This window comes from Triticum aestivum, chromosome 7A (assembly GCF_018294505.1).
Source record: "Triticum aestivum cultivar Chinese Spring chromosome 7A, IWGSC CS RefSeq v2.1, whole genome shotgun sequence".
Classification (NCBI taxonomy): Eukaryota; Viridiplantae; Streptophyta; class Magnoliopsida; order Poales; family Poaceae; genus Triticum; species Triticum aestivum.
This window is the reverse complement of record NC_057812.1, coordinates 679,965,394-679,985,764: the sequence shown is the minus strand read 5'-3', so window position 1 is coordinate 679,985,764 and position 20,371 is coordinate 679,965,394. Positions and strand designations below refer to the sequence as shown.

The following is a 20,371-nucleotide window of genomic DNA, read 5'->3' as shown; positions in this document are numbered from 1 at the left end:
TTTAACATTGGTCGCTCGTAAGTTATATATTCCCGAGAGTAAAATGTATGGGCGTTACAAAAAAAAAGCCATATTGCATATTTTGTTTTCACAGTGAACTACATCAAATTCTTCTGACCTCCACTGTGCAGTACTCTGCAATTGCCTAGGCAAGAAGGCAACAAAATAAAATACAGAGACAATACTGTGCTTGCAAATGTAGATTTTGCCATATACATCTGTTACCTCATTACAATACCTGAAGCTATCACCTCATGCTTAACATTAGACATCGTATCCAGGATTGACCTTCTGCTGGACATCTCCGTAGCTTTCTAGCTCAAGCATGTCCTCCATTCTCCCCAGGAACAATGGCAGCCTCTGGTGCAGCTTCACAGGCTGAATGGACAGGATTCTGGTTTTGCCATCTGAGCCTCGCCCCCCTGCCTGCTCGGCAAGGAAACTGAGAGGATTTGCCTCGTAAACCAACCGAAGGTGATCCCTCGGGTTCATTGCGACTCCACCGTATATGATCGTCCGATGAAAGTCAGCGACCAGCGAGCACACGTACCGAGCAGAGTACTTCTTGGGATGCTGCCCCTTGCCTTGTCTGATCGTGTCGATGTACTTCTTCAGGCCCTCTGGCCAGTCGAAATACCGCGCATCATTCACTGAATATATCTGTCCTGACATTGTGTCCAATTACAGATTTTGAGAGGAATATAGAAGTAACTGTCAGACCATGCATTCTTCTAAAGTTACAGGGATACTGGATAGCTGAAGTCGCAGAAGGAACAATTTCAGATTTCAGATAAGAAAAATTATCCTATAATACTATCTTCTAAAGTTACTCGTGTAGTCGTGTTGATGCCCATTGAGCACTATAAATTCAGAAGTCTGATTTGCTAAAGCTTGTAGTACCGGTGAAACTGGAACTAGGTAAAAAGAACCAATCAAGATTTGATAAGTAAGATGATCAGAAAACTAATAAATACCGATATACATATTTTCCTATTGCGAGAAATACTGATATACATATGCATCTTACTTACCTCTGGGGGGTATTTGCATGGAAGGATGCGTCAGAACAAATTCTCCTGTCGATCTATCCAACGTGAAGCCATGGGTTCCTGCACCGAAACTGATGCAGAAAATGGTGGCAGATGAATACAGGACGTATCCAGCAGCGACCAAGCGAGAACCGCTCTGCAGCGAATTGAGCTGAGCTTTCTCCTCCACGGGAAGCTGGTCGAGTTCCACCAGCCTATCATATATTCCAAATATCGTTCCAGTGGGGATCGACACCTCGATGTTGCGAGAACCATCAAGCGGGTCGGTGACAACAACATAGGGACCATCGTCGCACAACCAAACGGGGAGATCGTTTTCTTCAGACGCCACCACCGCAACTTTTCCGGAGCTCTGGAGCGACGACAGGATGATCTCGTTCTGAATTTAGAATGAAGTTAGTATTCAGGTTACTTGAATCTACTGCTGTTATTCATGGCAAGATGCATATGTTCCATTGGAGATACTCAGATACAGTAATAAAAAACAGTGAAATTATGGTGGAAACTGACGGTCATTCTTGAGACGAGGTACAGTTTTGAAATGAAGTAAACTAATCTAGGAGCAGAAATTTGTGAATGTAGAAAAATCTACTCGTAGCTAAAGCATTTCACAGTGCATATGTCCACAATCCAAACTCTACAGAATTCAGCTCGCCAGTTCAGAATCCCAAAATCTACTGGCAGCTACAGCAGTTCACTCGTTCAGAATCAACCTCAGTACGACACCAAAATCAAACAGCTTGTGGAAGCAGCACGCACCGACAATTCGTCGAGCGGCTTGGGCGCGTCGCGCCCGGCCGCGGACGCGGCACCGGCAGCGGCCGGCTTGGCCCGCGAGAGGTCGGCGTTGCCGGGGGACGCGACGAGCGCGGCGATGCGCTTGCAGGCGGCCTGGATGTGGGCGACGAGGACGGCGAGGTCGGCGGGCGCGCCGGTCCGGCCCATGTGCTCGAGCAGCGTGGGGTGCGAGCCGTGCGACGCCATGCCGTCCCCGGCGAGGAGTTCGCTGCGGCGGACTGCGCGGGGGCGGGAGCGGGAGGGAGGCGGCGGCGGGCGGTGGTGGCGGCGGTTTGAAGTTGGCGGGAGCGGGAGCGGGAGTGGGAGGGGAGGGCGGAGTGTGTGAGGGGATAACGTCATGGCTTGGCTGGCCACCGGTGGTGGTGGGTGGTGCTCGATGACTGGCGATGGCGACGACCCGTGGGAGAAACGCTCCTTGGATCACTCTCCTCCGCACGTTGTCCACTTTTTGTCTCCCACGAGCTCTCCTCCCATGGCGCTATTTCTTCTCGCCTCCCCCGCGGATCCCCTCGCCCCATTCCTCCCCCTCTCGAGCTCCTCTTCCCCGAAGCCTCATCCTCCCGGCCACCGTGACACCTCGTGGTGGAGTTCGACCGTGCACCACCGACCGACGCCGGGGCGGCCACGTATGGGCCCTGGGTCGCCCGATCTAGCCCCGGGGGGCCCGGATCGGCAGAAGGCGGCGCTTCCGGCGAGAGGTCAGTGGAACTCGAGAATTTCTTGTGTGATCTTCCATACATGCTGCAAACCTGCATGGGCTGACAACTGATAATCAGTGGATCTCGGCGCCTTGATCATCGGCTAAAACTCAAAATTTTGGATTCTGTCTGAAGAACACGGAAGCAGTGGCGCTTTTGCTGGTGCATGAATTATTCAGTTCTGGTGGAAAACTTATATGGCCTTCTACACCGAATATTGTCTTTGGAGGCCGAGCTCCATGGAGCTCGGTTTTGAAAAATTTGAATTTTGTTGAATTTTATATTTTCTACATTTCAAAAAATTCTGAAAAAACACACACATATATATGAAGGCCTAACACACACGTGTGTAAATTTTCAGGGCAAAATAAGTTGAAATGAGGGCTGTGCAAAAAAGACAAATCTGAGGCTTTTTAACACATGACACTATTCATCCTCCCGGACCAGAAATTTGTCTTTTTTGTATAGTTCACATTTCAACATTTTTCATTCTGAAATTTTACACAAATAGGCATAACATACTTGTTTACTTGCACAATTTTTTTCAGATTTTTTTGAAACCAAAAAGTTTGAATTTTGATTTGTTTTCAAAAAAAGGCCTCCATGGCTCCCGGGAGCCAAACGTCCGTTCTCCTTCTACACACAGCGCCGTAAGTGTTACTAGATGCTTGCTTTTCATGGGATGATCACGTTAGGATTGCGGTCTAAGCTGCGGGTGCTCCTGTTTAATCATCTCTAGTTACCTGCTAGTGTCAATTTTCATACAGATGTCAGATCAACTAATATACCGCTAGATGAAAATTTTACCTCAAAGGTGTCTGAGTTTAGTGATTCAAGGTCTGTATCACTCGATCAGACTCCCGCACGTACATTTGGTTACTTGCATACTTAGACCCGGAGTTCTACCCCGCTACTGAGAAGAGTCATGTTTGTAGTTATGCGTGTGAAGCTTCTTATTAGATAGAAGCTGATTTCATTAATGACCCCGGTACCGAATAGAACTTATCTCATTACTATCTGGAACCACCACATCAAGGAAGTCTCATGGGAATTAGGGATTCTCAAGTCGTGCAAGAAGCAGCTGCTGAAGGAACTGATGGTATTGCATCAATAGCATAATCATACTTGAAAACCATACTACGAGAGGCTAACCATGAAAGCGGAAGAAATTGTTCATCATAGAAGTATGAACAATTTACATCTCTTTCATGGTTGGCCTCTCCTCCTTCGGTTCTCAAGCATGATTCTGCTATTGATGCGATATCATCAGTTTCTTTGAGATTTGCTTCTTCCACAACTTGAGAATCCATAATTTCCATGAGAACTCCCCGATGAAGTGCTTCCATGAAATAATGAGCCGAGTTATGTTTTATTTTAGGTCATTAATTAATGAAAACTGGTTTGTTTCTAATGAGAAGCTCCACAAGCATAACTCCAAACTATAAACGCATCACTCCTCCCGGTCAGTCCATACTCATTGTTTAAGTAACCAACCCTACCATGCATGTACAATTGTCGCCACAGGAGTATGTTAGAGTGATACAGATCTTAAAGCACCCAAGTTAGACACCTTTGTAGAAAATTATCATCTAACAATATATTGGCTGATTTGACATCCCTATGGGAAATTGGCATTGTAGCGCCTAAGTGGAGATAAGCAGGAGCAGTCGCAGTTTCTACGGCAATTCTAACGTGATCATCCCATGAAAGCAAGCACTTAGCACTCGCTTAAGTGTGTCAAGGACCTAGAGTGTTCCATTAGATATGAACTCATAGACCAGCAATGGCACCACTGTTTCGAAACAACTACTCACAGACAATTGTTCTGGACTGGCTTCCGAAGTCAAGATAAAGTCTCAAACCTGGTGGATACGGGCGTTCTCAGGCCATTTCCAGTCCGAGCTGTCGTTGACTGTTGTCCTGCTAATGGCCGATGCAATCTGTTCTCAGTGCCATGTGGTCCTTCCTCTCGATCTGGCGCACAGTGTCGCAGGATTACCTCGCTGACAGGTGGTCCTTCCTTGGGCATTGCATGTGGTTGTGTGCGGCTGCGTGAGCACGGTTCATACTTCCTCCGTTCCAAAATTGATGACTCAACTCTGTACTAACTTAAGTACAAAGTTGAGTCGTCTATTTTGGAACGGAGGGAGTATGTTTTAAGCGGTGGCTTCATTTTGTTCCCCTCTGTGTATCTCTGATAGGTGGTCATTTTCTTCGTGACCCGCATGTCGATCTTCTCATCTGGTGTGTGCCCGCCGGCAGATTGGGTGGCCTGTTGCTCGGTCAGGTGCCACTTTCTTTCTTCCCTTTATGTAAGTTTAATTTTCTCCGAAGCTTTGCATAATTGAGGTGCATTGGTGGTTTCAGGATGATATGAGTAACTGCCAAATCCCTTCTTTTCTAAAGCTTTATTACCGCCAAGTTCAGTCGTGGTCATTGTATTGATACAGTCCAGTGCACTGTATGTACATATCTTTGGGTCTGGGCATAAACAATTCTTATTCCAAGATCATTTCGTCTTCCTGAAACAAATCCATGCTCATTGTACTTTGACAGATAAATTGTTTGATCATTTTGTGTTCATCAAATGTCACAATACAACAAGAGATTCAAGGGAAACAAGATACATGCATGGGCTATCTGATGTGTACCAAGCTGATGTGTACAGATAAATTCTTTTTCCAATATCCTCACAGAAGACAGCAAAAAAGCTCTATCTATGCCTTTTGGGAACTTCTATGCCTACTGAATATCCTCGCGAGACTGACGGACATACTGACTGAATTCAGCTCTATTTCAGGCCAATCGGTAGGGCGCTTAGTCAAGGGCTGGCCATAGGCTAAATGCATATGTTGGTCTACTATGATGATGCGCCCATGGTAAACTGCTTCACATCTTTTGCTTATGTAGAATGTTGTGTTTGTGTCAGCCGAAACTGATGCAAAACCATGTGTGTGCTTCGTGTCTGTAGTCAACCGAAATTAGCTCTGTCGTGCCACTAGTGCAATGCAATTGTTAATCTATACCGACTTGTGGAAGTGTCACACCAGAATTCCAGGAACAGATAAAGTTACTGTGCCCTTAGCTTTAGTAACTCAATCTCTTGAGCTTAATTTGCCGGGTTTGTTTATGAGCAGATTTGGTTCCCTTTCTTGCAACTGGACCTACCTAGTTGCATTCAATTTATATCATGACAAAATTGCTTATATACGTACCAATAAATAAATCATCGTTTGATCATATAATATGTTATATATGCCACCCAAAAATGCTATATGCCGGAAGTGCCACCGCAAGCATCCAAAACTACATGTTCTGGTAGTAGTGCTAATAAAAACGAAGAGCTAAGAAAAAGAATATGAAACATATCTTACAATAGTATGGTTTGTTTTAAAACCAACTCTCGAGAAGCTAAAATTCAGGCAAGCATGAAAAAACTGGCTATCAATTGGTTTTTATCCAAAATTTGGTAATGCCGCAAGAAATACATGGAACAGCAACAGATAAAAGATTCCTTCCTTCAGAAGCCGATCGTTTTGTCAAGAACTAAATTGCAAATACAAAAGCGCGTAGTCAGTTTCTACCAGCATTTTTCATGTTGGGAAGATATCATATTTTTTTCTCTTTTAGAAGAAGCAGACATGCACGACAAATTTCAGTGCTTACTAAATCCGGGAGTGTGCTTGGGTAGAAAATACAACAGGCTTCCAATATTTTTAGGATAGAAGCAATGGGGAATGCACAAACTTGCACTGTGATATATTCCCCAAGAAAAGTTTGATTTTGAACCACAGTCTTATTCTCAAAGCCAACCCATGATGAAGCGCTTTTTGAGGGAAAGTACTGAATTTCACTGGTATGCTTGATTGGTCCACACGGGAAAAATTACACAAACAGCACTGAAGTGGATGGATTTTCCATGCAATCTCAGACATGAACCACATGAAAGTATATTTAAACCGGGTAACATTGTCAGCATGTAAGCTACAAATCTTTATCTAGACGGAGATGAACCGGACAACCAGCACACTGAACTTGATCCAAGAGAGCACATAACGTGTTTCTACCCGAAAAGCACCAGATCCTAAACATGAAAGCAGCACATAACAAAGACAGGAGAAATGACCGAAGTCAAGGGACCAAATTGGTTGCCCAAAATTTCAACAATGACCACACTGAAGTAAATAACCAGGCAAAACAAATGGGTGCTAATTAAGCAACAGCTACACAATGCACGCATGCCTGACACAACAAAATAAGCAGGAGCAGACACAAATTGGTGGCCAAACTGAATTAACAACCAGACACAAATTGGTGCCAATTAAGTAACAAACACACAGAGCTATAATGGTCTCAAAACAATTAAGTAACAACCTGGTGCCAATTAAGTAACAACCTGGCAAGAATGGTCTCAAAACAAAAGAGCAGAACCACTAGGTGGTATAATATATTGATCAGCAAACATAGCCTATGAGCTGTGGAAGGAAAGATCCAGACTAACCATTTCAAAAACTAAAAATGCCATTTGTCTGACAAGAGCGTTTTTCTCAAAGAGGAGCATGAGCAAGAGTCCAAGTCTGAATCTCTTATTTTAATGACAATGCGGTTCGTGCTTCTTAACACTGCAAACTGAAAGTAAATGTTGGGCACAAACAGTAGAGATATATATAATAGCATAGATAGATACTCTTGTTCAGCACATTATAACAGTGTTCAAGGCATCATAATAGGCGGCAACTGATGATAGCATAGGTGCTACTGGGACCATCCCAAATAACATGTTCTAGCAGCAGTACTAATAATACTTACGAAGAGCTAAGAACAGAAGGCATGACTCATACAGGATAGGTAGATGCTCCAAGGGCAAAACAAACCAGAAAGAAACCCCGAACTATCTTCAGAAGTCATGCTCTGTGGAGAATGGAAAATCCTCATCTTCTCCTTGCATCTCACTGGACGGAACCGGCATAATGCTCTCTTGGAGGCGATGGTCGGTAAGCTCCATACAATACTGTTTCTTACCAATGGTCACCAGCCCTAAGAACTTGCCGTCAGTGTCGCAACGCAAGACATGTTTATCATTAAAGCTGACCAGCAGCTCGCGCTCATTAAGCGGAGTCATCCCACTGAGAAATCTCATTGTTGAATCAAGTGGTAGATTCCTTTTGCTTGTCTCTTTGGGAGAAGCTGAATCAAGCAGCCGTGACGCCTCTATCATCGACACGTCGATCCGGTACCTGAAGGCCCAGGTTTCAGCCTCGTAGTCCTGCATCACCCAAACATCCATGGCGGTGGTGGCGGTGTTGAGATGAGCCGACGTGCCTAGAAAAGCAGGCGTGCCCTCCATGTCAAACAACCTGTTCATGATGCTGTTGTGGGCAGGGTTTCTCATCCAGCGGAATGACTCGGCTTCTGTGTCGAACACAATAATGTCTCCGGTGCTGCTGCTGCCAGGAAGATTGGACTTGTACAAAAACCAGTGCAGATTGCCACGGTAGTGGACTGGTGAGGACCGGCATAGCGCACAGAGTAAGGAGCGCGTTTGTTCCGGGGAAGGCGAAGGCAGTGTTGGCATGACGACTTGGATGCTCCTCGACTCGTTGGCTCCCACGGTGAGGACGTACAATGTGGCTTCTTTCTTGTCAATATGGGACAAGAGCAGCCTGTATTTCCTGGTTGATTTGTGCTGGTAGAGGCCGTGTATGCAGATGTGATTGATGCTGGAGGAGCGCGGCAGAGGAGGGCGGGGAAATGGCAGGTGAGCGTGCTTGCGGGTGGTCGGGTTGCAGATGTAGAACCGGTCTCCCCGCTAGACGATGAGGAAGCCGTCGCTGGAGGCATGGAGGCGAATCTCGCAGCAAGATTTACGGCAACTGCAGAGGAAGGGCCAGATCTGCTGGCTGGTGGCTCCGGCGGCAGCAGCGTCACGGAGGGTGACGAAACTGCGCGGCGGTACTCGGCTGCCGGCGGCGGTACTCGGCCATGAATTCCGGCGTGAATGTGGCGCTGCGCCACGACGTGCGGACCATGCGGCAGCGCCCGATGTCCTTGGGCGGCAGCGTGATGAGGATCTTGCCGAAGATGATGTCGTCGGGCAGGTCGTCGATCACGGCCGCGCCTCTCCTGTCCGGCATCCTGCTCCGTCGCATCGGGTTCGGGTCACCTGAAAGGAGAAGCGGCAGCCGTAAGAAACTCCCCAAGACGGAGCGCTGCGCCGGCGGTTTCGGCGGCCGGATTCAATCAAGGGAACAAGTTGGCGAGGAATGAGAGACGGGTTTACCCTGGGAGACGGCGGCGAGCAATGGCAGCCGTGCTTCCCTCCGCCGGATCCGGTTCCGGTGAACTGAAAAGAAGCAGCAAATCAATCTTTCCGCTCAACAAAGATGGTACAGACAGGTAAAACGCGCTGAGCAAGGCCATCCTGCTCACCTCCGCGCGCGGCAGGAAGACGGTGCTCGATCCGGCGAGAAACTCCCGGTGAGATAGTGTGGGGAACGGTGGTCAAACTAGCTGCCTCTCCTTGCAGTGGCCAGTGGAAACGGCAGAGAGCCAGCTGCTTTGATGGTAGTGAGATGAGACAGGACATGGAAGTTAGACAGGCCACATTTAGTACACCTTCATTTACTGGCTCGGTGACAGAGATGATGGGACGACACCGCTCCTAGCCTTGTATAGGAGGGTAGAAAAATGGGACCGCCTAGATGTCAATGGACTGATATTCGAGGTCAATCACTTTTTCCTAGCAAAGGGATACTCTGCGTTTTAGATTTGTGTCAAATTAAACATGATACAGTTTGATTTAATTTATATTAAAAAATATTAACACAATATGAAACTACATTTCATAACAATCCAACATTACTGATTTGATATTGTGAATGTTGACTTTTTTTATATGTTTGGTCAAAGTAAAAATAGACATTGGTATAACCCTTATTGACAAACCGTGACAAAATTTGCACACGGTTTACACAAAAATTACGTTTCATATATTATGCAAGAATAAGCATATAATAGTAGAATTTTCACAAAAATGAAGGAAACTTCATTATTGGCATTGGTATAACCCTTAAATAAAAAAGGAAATAAAAAATAGAAATAATGAATTTTTCAAACAAAGAATGAATTAGTGCCATTATTATTACCCCTAAAGAAAAAATGAAACAGAAACTTTGGAAAAATCAAAATAATAAAGTTCCCTGAGTAAGAATCAATTAGTGGCACCGATATTACACTTTAAAACAAAAAAATGAAATAAAAATGACAACAAATTCAAAAATGTGTAGTTTCAAAGAAATAAAACCGAATAAAATTAAGAGCATGTAATTTTCTAAAAAAGTATGAATTACTGGCATTGGTATTATCTTTTAAGAAAAAGAAAATGAGCACAAAATCTAAAACTGGCAATGAAAATTTTCCAGACAGATAAACTCGACAAAGCGAAGGATTTCTTTTTCTATGGGACTGGCTACGTGCCCGTTGACTGATTCTGTTTTTAGAGTCCGTCATTTTTTCTTTATAAGTAGGATCCATTGTGCGGTGGCAGCGCTTGGCCTGGCGGCGAGTAGAACTGTTTGCATGCATGTCATGCATGAATGATGGTGGGTCCCACCTACATGCATCCATTCACACTTTTTGCCGGATGGAAATGAGTACATGCATCTAGAAAAAAGAGAATTTAGCTAGAAATTACCACAAAAATTAGAAACAACCGGCTGTTAATCTGATGGGCCCGTAACTTAAAACGTAAAATTGACTGATGGGATCTAAGTCATAGAAAAGCCTAGGCTGGCATTAATTTAGCCTTCCCACGTCTCTATCATAAAAGGAAGGCTAAAAAAACTGGGCCTTTTGATTCACCTATCTCATAGATTAATGGACGTGTCTAATGGGCGGCTGGCTGCCCACTAGTGCAACCGAGCGGCCGGTTAAAAAGGAAAATCCCCTGTCCCCCACAAAACAGAAAAAGAAGGGGCCATCAAACCGACCGATCGACCGGCCACCAAACAAACCGATCGAGCGGCCACTAAACAGAAAACGCCCCACGTGGCCAGTTGTCGGGGGTTTGGTGCGACATATGCCAACGGATGGCTTATCATGATGGGGGCGAGTAGAACATCGCCGGTGCCTGGAAACGGGATGAGGTGAAGACATGCACGTCGGCGAATCTTACCCAGCTTCGGGGCTCTCCGGAGAGAAAATACCCCTATTGCTGCTCTGCGGGGTCTCCGCATGATCACTATGGCCAAAGTGTTTACATGGTTGCTCCTTGAGCTGTTTCCTGATGGTAGGAGAGGGCAAGACTAGCTCTCTCCCTTCTATATGATCTGGTCTAGAGCTAATGGGCTCCAACCCTTTTGTCACATCCCTAGTTCTGACAATGCCTAGTGCATGCATTAGAGTGTTACATCATGTTTAAATTTCATTTAAACCTGAGATGGGGATTGACTAAGCCCTATCACCAAATGAATTCAACTAGGGTCAAAATAAAACCTTTTTCATTGAACTCAAAATGTCCTCTAAAAATGTTCAACATTTCTGGTTTGAGGTGGAAGCATCTACCAAAAATGGTTTATATTTTTGCAGGGCATATTTGGTCACTGAATTAAACCATATTGTATTTGACTTTGGGCATTTAAATACTATAAATAATTTAAATGTTCAAATAAATGTTGGAAATTGTTAGGGGTCACTGAAATAATTCAGAAAACACCCATAACTGTTTCCAGGATTTTATAAAATGATTTGATATTTTAAATCAAATCAAAAACAAATTGCAGAAAATAGAAAAGATAAAACAGAACAGAATTATAAAAGAGAGAGAGAAAGACCCGTACCTGGGCCACTTACCTGTAGCCGGCCCAGCTCCCCCACCTGGCGGCCCAGCCCACCTCCTCCCCTTGTCATCTTCCTCCCCTCGCACCGAAGCAGCTCGGTGGCGAGCGCCGATGCCGCCTCGGCCACCTCCTGCTTCCACCGAGGCGTTCCCGAGCCTCCCCCTCACGCCACGCACTTCCCCTCGCCCCCTGCACCTCCCCTCTCTTCCCCTGGACCCCGTTCCCTCCTCTGCTTTCCTCCCTGCACGCGCCCGAGCGGAGCTCGTCGTCGCCGACGCCGTTCGCCGTAGCCACCGTGCTCCTCACTGCCACCCGAAGTACCCAGGAGATCCGCCTCGACCACCTCTTCCTCCTCGCCGAGAAGCGCACCGCGGGAGCCCCTGCAACGTCGCCACCGCCGTCTTCTTCAACCTCGGGACCGCCGGCCATCTTCGTCAAATTCGTCGGCTCCGGTGCCTCCCCGAGCTCCCCGAGGCCACCGTCGCAACCCCTGTGAGCTACTCTTCCATTCCCCCTCCTCCTCGCGCTCGTTCCCGTACCCTAGCCGCCTTTTCACCGGAGCCGATTGCTCCTCGCCGCCGGCCATGGCGTGGCCGTGGCCACAGCCACCGCAGCTCGCTCCTGAGCCCACCCGCGTGCTCACCGCAACCTCAGGAACCCAAAGCACTTAACCATTCGTCCTCCCGTGCACTGCAGCGCCGGTCCCGCGAAACCCCGAGCTCCGGCCGCCGCCTCGAGCTCCATTCCGGCGAACCCCGGCCACCCCCGCACCTCCCGTTGGTCCCCCTAGATGCGCACGGGCGCGGGCTACCTCCTGGTGCCCATGGCGCGTCGATCCGATGCCCCTAGCGCAAGTCCGGCGTTCCCCCGCCGTGCGGAATGGTCGCCGCCGGCGAAACTCCGGCGACTGCCGATGTGGCATGCCCTAATTAGCACTAATGACCACACTAGACACCCCACAGCCACTGACAGTGGGCCCCACCCCTGGTCAAACCCCAGTCAGCGCTGGGTTTGACCGGGATTAGCTCCTGTGTCACTGACGTGTGGACCCCACACGTCAGGTTTGACCTGGACGGCGCCCGTTGACCTGCTGACGTCATGCCAACATCATGCTGACGCAATATTCATTTTCTGGAATTTAGTTTATTTTATTATATTCAGAAAATTCCAGAAAATGCCCAAAACTTCTAAAAATCATAGAAATTCAACCGTAACTCCAAATTAAATAATTTATATATGAAAAATTATCAGAAAAATTCAAGGAATCCATCTGTACCATTTTCATGCATGTTAGAACAACTTATAGCTGCTGTTTAGCACAAATCAATTAAAGGGCATTTAAATAATCACATATGGAGTTTGAATTTGAATCTTGGATTCAAACCAACTTCATTTAATCTGGTTTTAGTTGCATTAGCTCAAAACACATTCATTTTGCCATGTCATGATCATGCATCATATTGTGCATTGCATTGATTATGTTCCCTTCTGTGTTGCCGGTATTTGTCCCCTCTCGATAGACGTGATACCGATGATGTGATCGTTGACACTGATGAAGACTCAATGTTATCTTCAGAAGTGCCAGGCAAGCAAAACCCCCTTGTTCATTCCGATAAGATCCCACTCTCTCGCTCCTGCTCTCTTTTACTGCATTAGGACAACAACGACATATTTGATACTTGCTGCGGTAGCTGAACCCCTTTATCCTTTGCATGACCTGTCATTGCCACAGTAAATAGATGAAACCCACTAGCATGAGTAGGAGTTGTTTGAGCCCTGATGTGCCTACTCATTCATGCTTGTTTGTCATGCCTGCTACTGCTTAGAGTTGAGTCAGGTCTGATTCATCGGGGATGAATCAGAGGCGTGTGAACATGTCCTACTGTGTGTGAGCTAAGTGTGTGAACACGATTTGGTAAAGGTAGCGGTGAGAGGCCATGTAGGAGTACATGGTGGGTTGTCTCATTGCAGCCGTCCTCAGGAACTGAGTTCTGTGTTTGTGATCCATGATCAGTTACTACCACACATTGGGCTCCGGGCGCTCCAAGCTCTCTCGACTTATTAATCAACATGACCTCTGTCCAGGAGTTGCAACTAGTTTATGGTGTTTGTAGGTAGTGTTAGTAGTCTACCAAGTGGCACCCAGTACAGGTGGGCTTGGGACAGACTAGGCACAGTGGCACGGTGTACCAAGTGGCACCCGGATGGTGGGCTTGGGAACCCTGCTCACATCGTTTGGGGCCGTAAGCGACACCCCGGCCGGATCTCCTTGCGGATGGAACCCGAATAGGCGATAAACCTGGACTAGAGACTTGTTCGGTTAGTCAGGTCGTGGCCGACTCCCTCGCCCGGCTTCCGCTTGAAGGTTGCCGAGGTACATGACGTGTACAGGGCGGTAAGTGGCGAGAGCGTGTGTGAAGAAGTACACCCCTGCAGGGTTAACATCATCTATTCGAATAGCCGGATTCCTCGGATATGGAAACTTGGACCCCTTGCATAGTTCATAGACAAGTGTAAGTGGATACTCTAAAATACGCAAGATAAGCGTGAGTGCTATGGATGGCGTTCTCGTAGGGAGACGGGAGCGGATCCATAGTGGTGTATTGATATGGTGAATATGTGGACTCGTGTGCGCCACCTCAAAAGAGTTACTTGCAGTCATAGTTCAGGTTAGCCACAGAGTCAAAGCTGGCTTGCTGTAGTTAAACCCCACCACCCCTTTGTTGATAATGATGCATATGTAGTTAGTTCTGATGTAAGTCTTGCTGGGTACATTTGTACTCACGTTTGCCTATTTTATGTTTTTGCAGAGAGACTTCAGTCTCACTAGTAGTTCCGCTTGGACTTCGACGTTTAGCTTGTTACCTCAGCTACGATCTTGTGCCTCGGCAGGATTGGTAGATAGTCAGGCTTCTCAGCCTTTTTCATTTATAGATGTCTGTACTCAGACATGATAGCTTCCGCATGTGCTTTGATTTGTATGCTCTGATTGTTGGGTCATGAGACCCATGTTTGTAATATCTCGCTCCTCGGAGCCTATTGAATAAATTACTTGAGTCGTAGAGTCATGTTGTGATGCCATGTTGTATTTGCACATATCGAGCATATTGTGTGTATGTTATTGAAATGCTTGGTATGTGTGGGATCTAGCCATCTAGTTGTTTATCCTTAGTAGCCTCTCTTACCGGGAAATGTCTCCTAGTGTTTCCACCGAGCCATGGTAGCTTGCTACTGCTCCGGAACACTTAGGCTGGCCGGCATGTGTCCTTCTTCGTTCCTGTGTCTGTCCCTTCGGGGAAATGTCACGCGATGAATACCGGAGTCCTGTTAGCCTGCTACAGCCCGGTTCACCGGAGTCCTGCTAGCCCAGTGCTACAGCCTGGATTCACTCGCTGATGACCGACACGTTCGATGCTGGGTCATGGATGCCTGTCCCTGTAAGTCTGTGCCACTTTGGGTTTACGACTAGCCATGTCAGCCCGGGCTCCTTATCATATGGATGCTAGCGACACTGTCATATACGTGTGCCAAAAGGCGCAAACGGTCCCGGGCTAAGGTAAGGCGACACCCGTGGGAATACCGTGCGTGAGGCCGCAAAGTGATATGAGGTGTTACATGCTAGATCGATGTGGCATTGAGTCGGGGTCCTGACAGCGTTGGTATCAGAGCTTGACTGCCTGTAGGATTACCAAGCCAAACTGGTCGAAGTTGAGTCTAGAAATGCTTTAGTTATATGTAAGGGAATTGATTGTGGGGTGGAACGTAAGGCTCTTTTTACTCCTTATACCTTATGCCCTTCTGATCTGAGTCATCTTATCTTTCCTACGGGGATTAAGAACTAGGCTATCTTTTCTTCTATCAGGATCACGTGTTACTAATCAGTGGACTTATAAGATTGTTGGATTTAAGTCTCAGTTCAGTTCCTACTACTTCCGTATGTTAATTGTTGATCTCGAAACCTTGATATTGTGCTTCTAAGTGGTTACGCCACCATTTTTGTGAATGTCTCAAATCTTTTCTGAGCATTTACAGCCGTTATGCTGTCCGAGTCATCCCAGGTTTCTAAATAATCTGATGCCTTTGCAAAATCCTTTCACTCTGGTTTCGATGTTCCTTTATGCCAGCTCAATCACACTAATTGTTGAGTTGAGGTATTCTATTGCCTTGACACTTATGTTGGAGATATTATTATGACCTAGGTGTCTTAGAGGATCATCTAGTAATCTAGCTATGATTTGTGTCCCGGTGTGATGATTCTGGCCTTTACCCTCGAAAGCATCCCGTGATGCTACTTAGCAGTAGGTATTCTATTTCTGGGTTTTGAACCCGAGATTCACTCTACCTACTTCTTGTTGATAGTAATTGCTAGTGCCTTTAGTATATTAGTAACCTTTGCGATAGTCCTTGAAGTCCGTGGTATCTTCTTCTTCCAGATACCATGAACTACGTATGGCAGGAGTTCCTCGTGAACTGAGATATCACAACAGGATTATTCTTGAGGAGTTCTCCATTCATAAATCGTGACTCTGCCAGTTCTACCTTTCTGCATGGGTTATCCGGAAGAAATATGTTGAACTTGGTTCGACATACTAACCTATGCATCCACAACTCAGAAAATTATATGTTCCTTTGAGTTGTTCTCTTTAGTTGCATTCTGACCCTCGTCTATCAATTGATAGTCAAGAGTATGCGTGCGTTCATTTATCGATGCCTATTACTCTTGTGGTCCGTCAAGCCATTCTATCGCAGAATGACTAGGAGAAACAAACTCCAGTACCTCTTCCATGTCCAGGATTGGGTCAAAGTAGTTGTGTTCCGTAGATCAAGTTACAATCCAGCTTCTGGTCTGCTCTACCCTGAAGTATTACCTTCTTTATGACAGGAATTTCATGAGGATTGCACCACCTTTTGTGAATTCTTGACATAGTGATACCTCTCGCCATTCTTTTTCATTCCTCGGTTCCGTGTTGTTGCAGCCGGAGTGCCGACAAGTGAATCATGGTGTGTGAAATCAATACTCCCAGCAACCTCGTTGCTTGGTAGCTAAAGGATAATAATTTCATTCTTAGCGTGTTGGTTTTTGAATCATCCTTCTAAGACTGATCGTGCTACCTAGTCCTTATTTCGGTGCACCCTTCGTTTAATGAGTTAGGATCTCGTCAAGTCCTCGCTCATTTGATTATATCGTCTTGCCCTGAAAAGCAAGATTGTTCTCGAGCTTAGTAACATATCGGTGGTCCGTGATTTTCCATATATCTTCTCGGAAGTATTACCAGGTTGTCACCTGACCGCTATGTTGAGTTCGTGATCAAGTTGGTTTATTCCTGTAAACCACCCCTTCTCCAAGAATCGGTGTTAGATATCCCTGAGCTAGTTGATTAAGCTAGACAACAACTTGGAGAGTTGGAGGATAAAAGCTTGCCTGACTTAGTTCGTTCCAAAGGGATATTCTTGTGTAGTGTGTGTTGAAGAAAGATGATATCTTCATCAATTGGTCCCTGTGGTCTTGCCGGTTGCTGATTACTGTAGCAGTGCTTCTGATGACGCGGGCTTGATCATTTTTTCTTTATAAGTAGGATCCATTGTGCGGTGGCAGCGCTTGGCCTGGCGGCGAGTAGAACTGTTTGCATGCATGTCATGCATGAATGATGGTGGGTCCCACCTACATGCATCCATTCACACTTTTTGCCGGATGGAAATGAGTACATGCATCTAGAAAAAAGAGAATTTAGCTAGAAATTACCACAAAAATTAGAAACAACCGGCTGTTAATCTGATGGGCCCGTAACTTAAAACGTAAAATTGACTGATGGGATCTAAGTCATAGAAAAGCCTAGGCTGGCATTAATTTAGCCTTCCCACGTCTCTATCATAAAAGGAAGGCTAAAAAAACTGGGCCTTTTGATTCACCTATCTCATAGATTAATGGACGTGTCTAATGGGCGGCTGGCTGCCCACTAGTGCAACCGAGCGGCCGGTTAAAAAGGAAAATCCCCTGTCCCCCACAAAACAGAAAAAGAAGGGGCCATCAAACCGACCGATCGACCGGCCACCAAACAAACCGATCGAGCGGCCACTAAACAGAAAACGCCCCACGTGGCCAGTTGTCGGGGGTTTGGTGCGACATATGCCAACGGATGGCTTATCATGATGGGGGCGAGTAGAACATCGCCGGTGCCTGGAAACGGGATGAGGTGAAGACATGCACGTCGGCGAATCTTACCCAGCTTCGGGGCTCTCCGGAGAGAAAATACCCCTATTGCTGCTCTGCGGGGTCTCCGCATGATCACTATGGCCAAAGTGTTTACATGGTTGCTCCTTGAGCTGTTTCCTGATGGTAGGAGAGGGCAAGACTAGCTCTCTCCCTTCTATATGATCTGGTCTAGAGCTAATGGGCTCCAACCCTTTTGTCACATCCCTAGTTCTGACAATGCCTAGTGCATGCATTAGAGTGTTACATCATGTTTAAATTTCATTTAAACCTGAGATGGGGATTGACTAAGCCCTATCACCAAATGAATTCAACTAGGGTCAAAATAAAACCTTTTTCATTGAACTCAAAATGTCCTCTAAAAATGTTCAACATTTCTGGTTTGAGGTGGAAGCATCTACCAAAAATGGTTTATATTTTTGCAGGGCATATTTGGTCACTGAATTAAACCATATTGTATTTGACTTTGGGCATTTAGATACTATAAATAATTTAAATGTTCAAATAAATGTTGGAAATTGTTAGGGGTCACTGAAATAATTCAGAAAACACCCATAACTGTTTCCAGGATTTTATAAAATGATTTGATATTTTAAATCAAATCAAAAACAAATTGCAGAAAATAGAAAAGATAAAACAGAACAGAATTATAAAAGAGAGAGAGAAAGACCCGTACCTGGGCCACTTACCTGTAGCCGGCCCAGCTCCCCCACCTGGCGGCCCAGCCCACCTCCTCCCCCTTGTCATCTTCCTCCCCTCGCACCGAAGCAGCTCGGTGGCGAGCGCCGATGCCGCCTCGGCCACCTCCTGCTTCCACCGAGGCGTTCCCGAGCCTCCCCCTCACGCCACGCACTTCCCCTCGCCCCTGCACCTCCCCTCTCTTCCCCTGGACCCCGTTCCCTCCTCTGCTTTCCTCCCTGCACGCGCCCGAGCGGAGCTCGTCATCGCCGACGCCGTTCGCCGTAGCCACCGTGCTCCTCACTGCCACCCGAAGTACCCAGGAGATCCGCCTCGACCACCTCTTCCTCCTCGCCGAGAAGCGCACCGCGGGAGCCCCTGCAACGTCGCCACCGCCGTCTTCTTCAACCTCGGGACCGCCGGCCATCTTCGTCAAATTCGTCGGCTCCGGTGCCTCCCCGAGCTCCCCGAGGCCACCGTCGCAACCCCTGTGAGCTACTCTTCCATTCCCCCTCCTCCTCGCGCTCGTTCCCGTACCCTAGCCGCCTTTTCACCGGAGCCGATTGCTCCTCGCCGCCGGCCATGGCGTGGCCGTGGCCACAGCCACCGCAGCTCGCTCCTGAGCCCACCCGCGTGCTCACCGCAACCTGAGGAACCCAAAGCACTTAACCATTCGTCCTCCCGTGCACTGCAGCGCCGGTCCCGCGAAACCCCGAGCTCCGGCCGCCGCCTCGGGCTCCATTCCGGCGAACCCCGGCCACCCCCGCACCTCCCGTTGGTCCCCCTAGATGCGCACGGGCGCGGGCTACCTCCTGGTGCCCATGGCGCGTCGATCCGATGCCCCTAGCGCAAGTCCGGCGTTCCCCCGCCGTGCGGAATGGTCGCCGCCGGCGAAACTCCGGCGACTGCCGATGTGGCACGCCTAATTAGCACTAATGACCACACTAGACACCCCCACAGCCACTGACAGTGGGCCCCACCCCTGGTCAAACCCCAGTCAGCGCTGGGTTTGACCGGGATTAGCTCCTGTGTCACTGACGTGTGGACCCCACACGTCAGGTTTGACCTGGACGGCGCCCGTTGACCTGCTGACGTCATGCCAACATCATGCTGACGCAATATTCATTTTCTGGAATTTAGTTTATTTTATTATATTCAGAAAATTCCAGAAAATGCCCAAAACTTCTAAAAATCATAGAAATTCAACCGTAACTCCAAATTAAATAATTTATATATGAAAAATTATCAGAAAAATTCAAGGAATCCATCTGTACCATTTTCATGCATGTTAGAACAACTTATAGCTGCTGTTTAGCACAAATCAATTAAAGGGCATTTAAATAATCACATATGGAGTTTGAATTTGAATCTTGGATTCAAACCAACTTCATTTAATCTGGTTTTAGTTGCATTAGCTCAAAACACATTCATTTTGCCATGTCATGATCATGCATCATATTGTGCATTGCATTGATTATGTTCCCTTCTGTGTTGCCGGTATTTGTCCCCTCTCGATAGACGTGATACCGATGATGTGATCGTTGACACTGATGAAGACTCAATGTTATCTTCAGAAGTGCCAGGCAAGCAAAACCCCCTTGTTCATTCCGATAAATCCCACTCTCTCGCTCCTGCTCTCTTTTACTGCATTAGGACAACAACGACATATTTGATACTTGCTGCGGTAGCTGAACCCTTTATCCTTTGCATGACCTGTCATTGCCACAGTAAATAGATGAAACCCACTAGCATGAGTAGGAGTTGTTTGAGCCCTGATGTGCCTACTCATTCATGCTTGTTTGTCATGCCTGCTACTGCTTAGAGTTGAGTCAGGTCTGATTCATCGGGGATGAATCAGAGGCGTGTGAACATGTCCTACTGTGTGTGAGCTAAGTGTGTGAACACGATTTGGTAAAGGTAGCGGTGAGAGGCCATGTAGGAGTACATGGTGGGTTGTCTCATTGCAGCCGTCCTCAGGAACTGAGTTCTGTGTTTGTGATCCATGATCAGTTACTACCACACATTAGGCTCCGGCGCTCCAAGCTCTCTCGACTTATTAATCAACATGACCTCTGTCCAGGAGTTGCAACTAGTTTCTGG

The 20,371-nt window shown here is 46.9% G+C and overlaps 2 protein-coding genes, 1 long non-coding RNA gene and 1 pseudogene across 3 annotated transcripts; 2 read left to right on the top strand and 2 right to left on the bottom strand.

Moving 5' to 3' along the window:
- LOC123153725 (uncharacterized) overlaps positions 1-20,371 on the top strand; it is a 75,411-nt pseudogene that overhangs the window by 32,567 nt on the left and 22,473 nt on the right.
- LOC123149262 (fructose-1,6-bisphosphatase, chloroplastic) lies at positions 47-2,336 on the bottom strand. The gene is made up of 3 exons (XM_044568894.1): positions 1,809-2,336; positions 1,032-1,428; positions 47-665 (listed from the first exon to the last, which is right to left on the bottom strand). The coding sequence occupies exons 1-3, from the start codon at positions 2,184-2,186 to the stop codon at positions 265-267; spliced, it is 1,176 nt and encodes a 391-aa protein (XP_044424829.1). The 5' UTR covers positions 2,187-2,336; the 3' UTR covers positions 47-264.
- On the top strand, positions 2,273-5,635 carry LOC123149265 (uncharacterized). The gene is made up of 2 exons (XR_006474554.1): positions 2,273-2,545; positions 4,747-5,635. It is a non-coding gene; the product is annotated as an uncharacterized lncRNA (long non-coding RNA).
- LOC123149264 (uncharacterized) lies at positions 7,005-9,185 on the bottom strand. The gene is made up of 3 exons (XM_044568895.1): positions 8,975-9,185; positions 8,826-8,888; positions 7,005-8,708 (listed from the first exon to the last, which is right to left on the bottom strand). Exons 1-3 carry the CDS (start codon positions 9,129-9,131, stop codon positions 8,470-8,472), a joined length of 459 nt encoding a protein of 152 aa, XP_044424830.1. The 5' UTR covers positions 9,132-9,185; the 3' UTR covers positions 7,005-8,469.

Coding starts and splice junctions, on each gene's coding strand:
- LOC123149264 (XM_044568895.1), bottom strand. CDS start 9,131: ATGTCCTGTCTCATCTCACTACCATCAAAGCAGCTGGCTCTCTGCCGT. Junction 8,889..8,974: donor TCTTCCTGCCGCGCGCGGAG/GTGAGCAGGATG, acceptor GCTTCTTTTCAG/TTCACCGGAACCGGATCCGG. Junction 8,709..8,825: donor GCTCGCCGCCGTCTCCCAGG/GTAAACCCGTCT, acceptor TTCTCCTTTCAG/GTGACCCGAACCCGATGCGA.
- LOC123149262 (XM_044568894.1), bottom strand. CDS start 2,186: ATGACGTTATCCCCTCACACACTCCGCCCTCCCCTCCCACTCCCGCTC. Junction 1,429..1,808: donor AGCCGCTCGACGAATTGTCG/GTGCGTGCTGCT, acceptor TTCTAAATTCAG/AACGAGATCATCCTGTCGTC. Junction 666..1,031: donor CATGCAAATACCCCCCAGAG/GTAAGTAAGATG, acceptor ACACAATGTCAG/GACAGATATATTCAGTGAAT.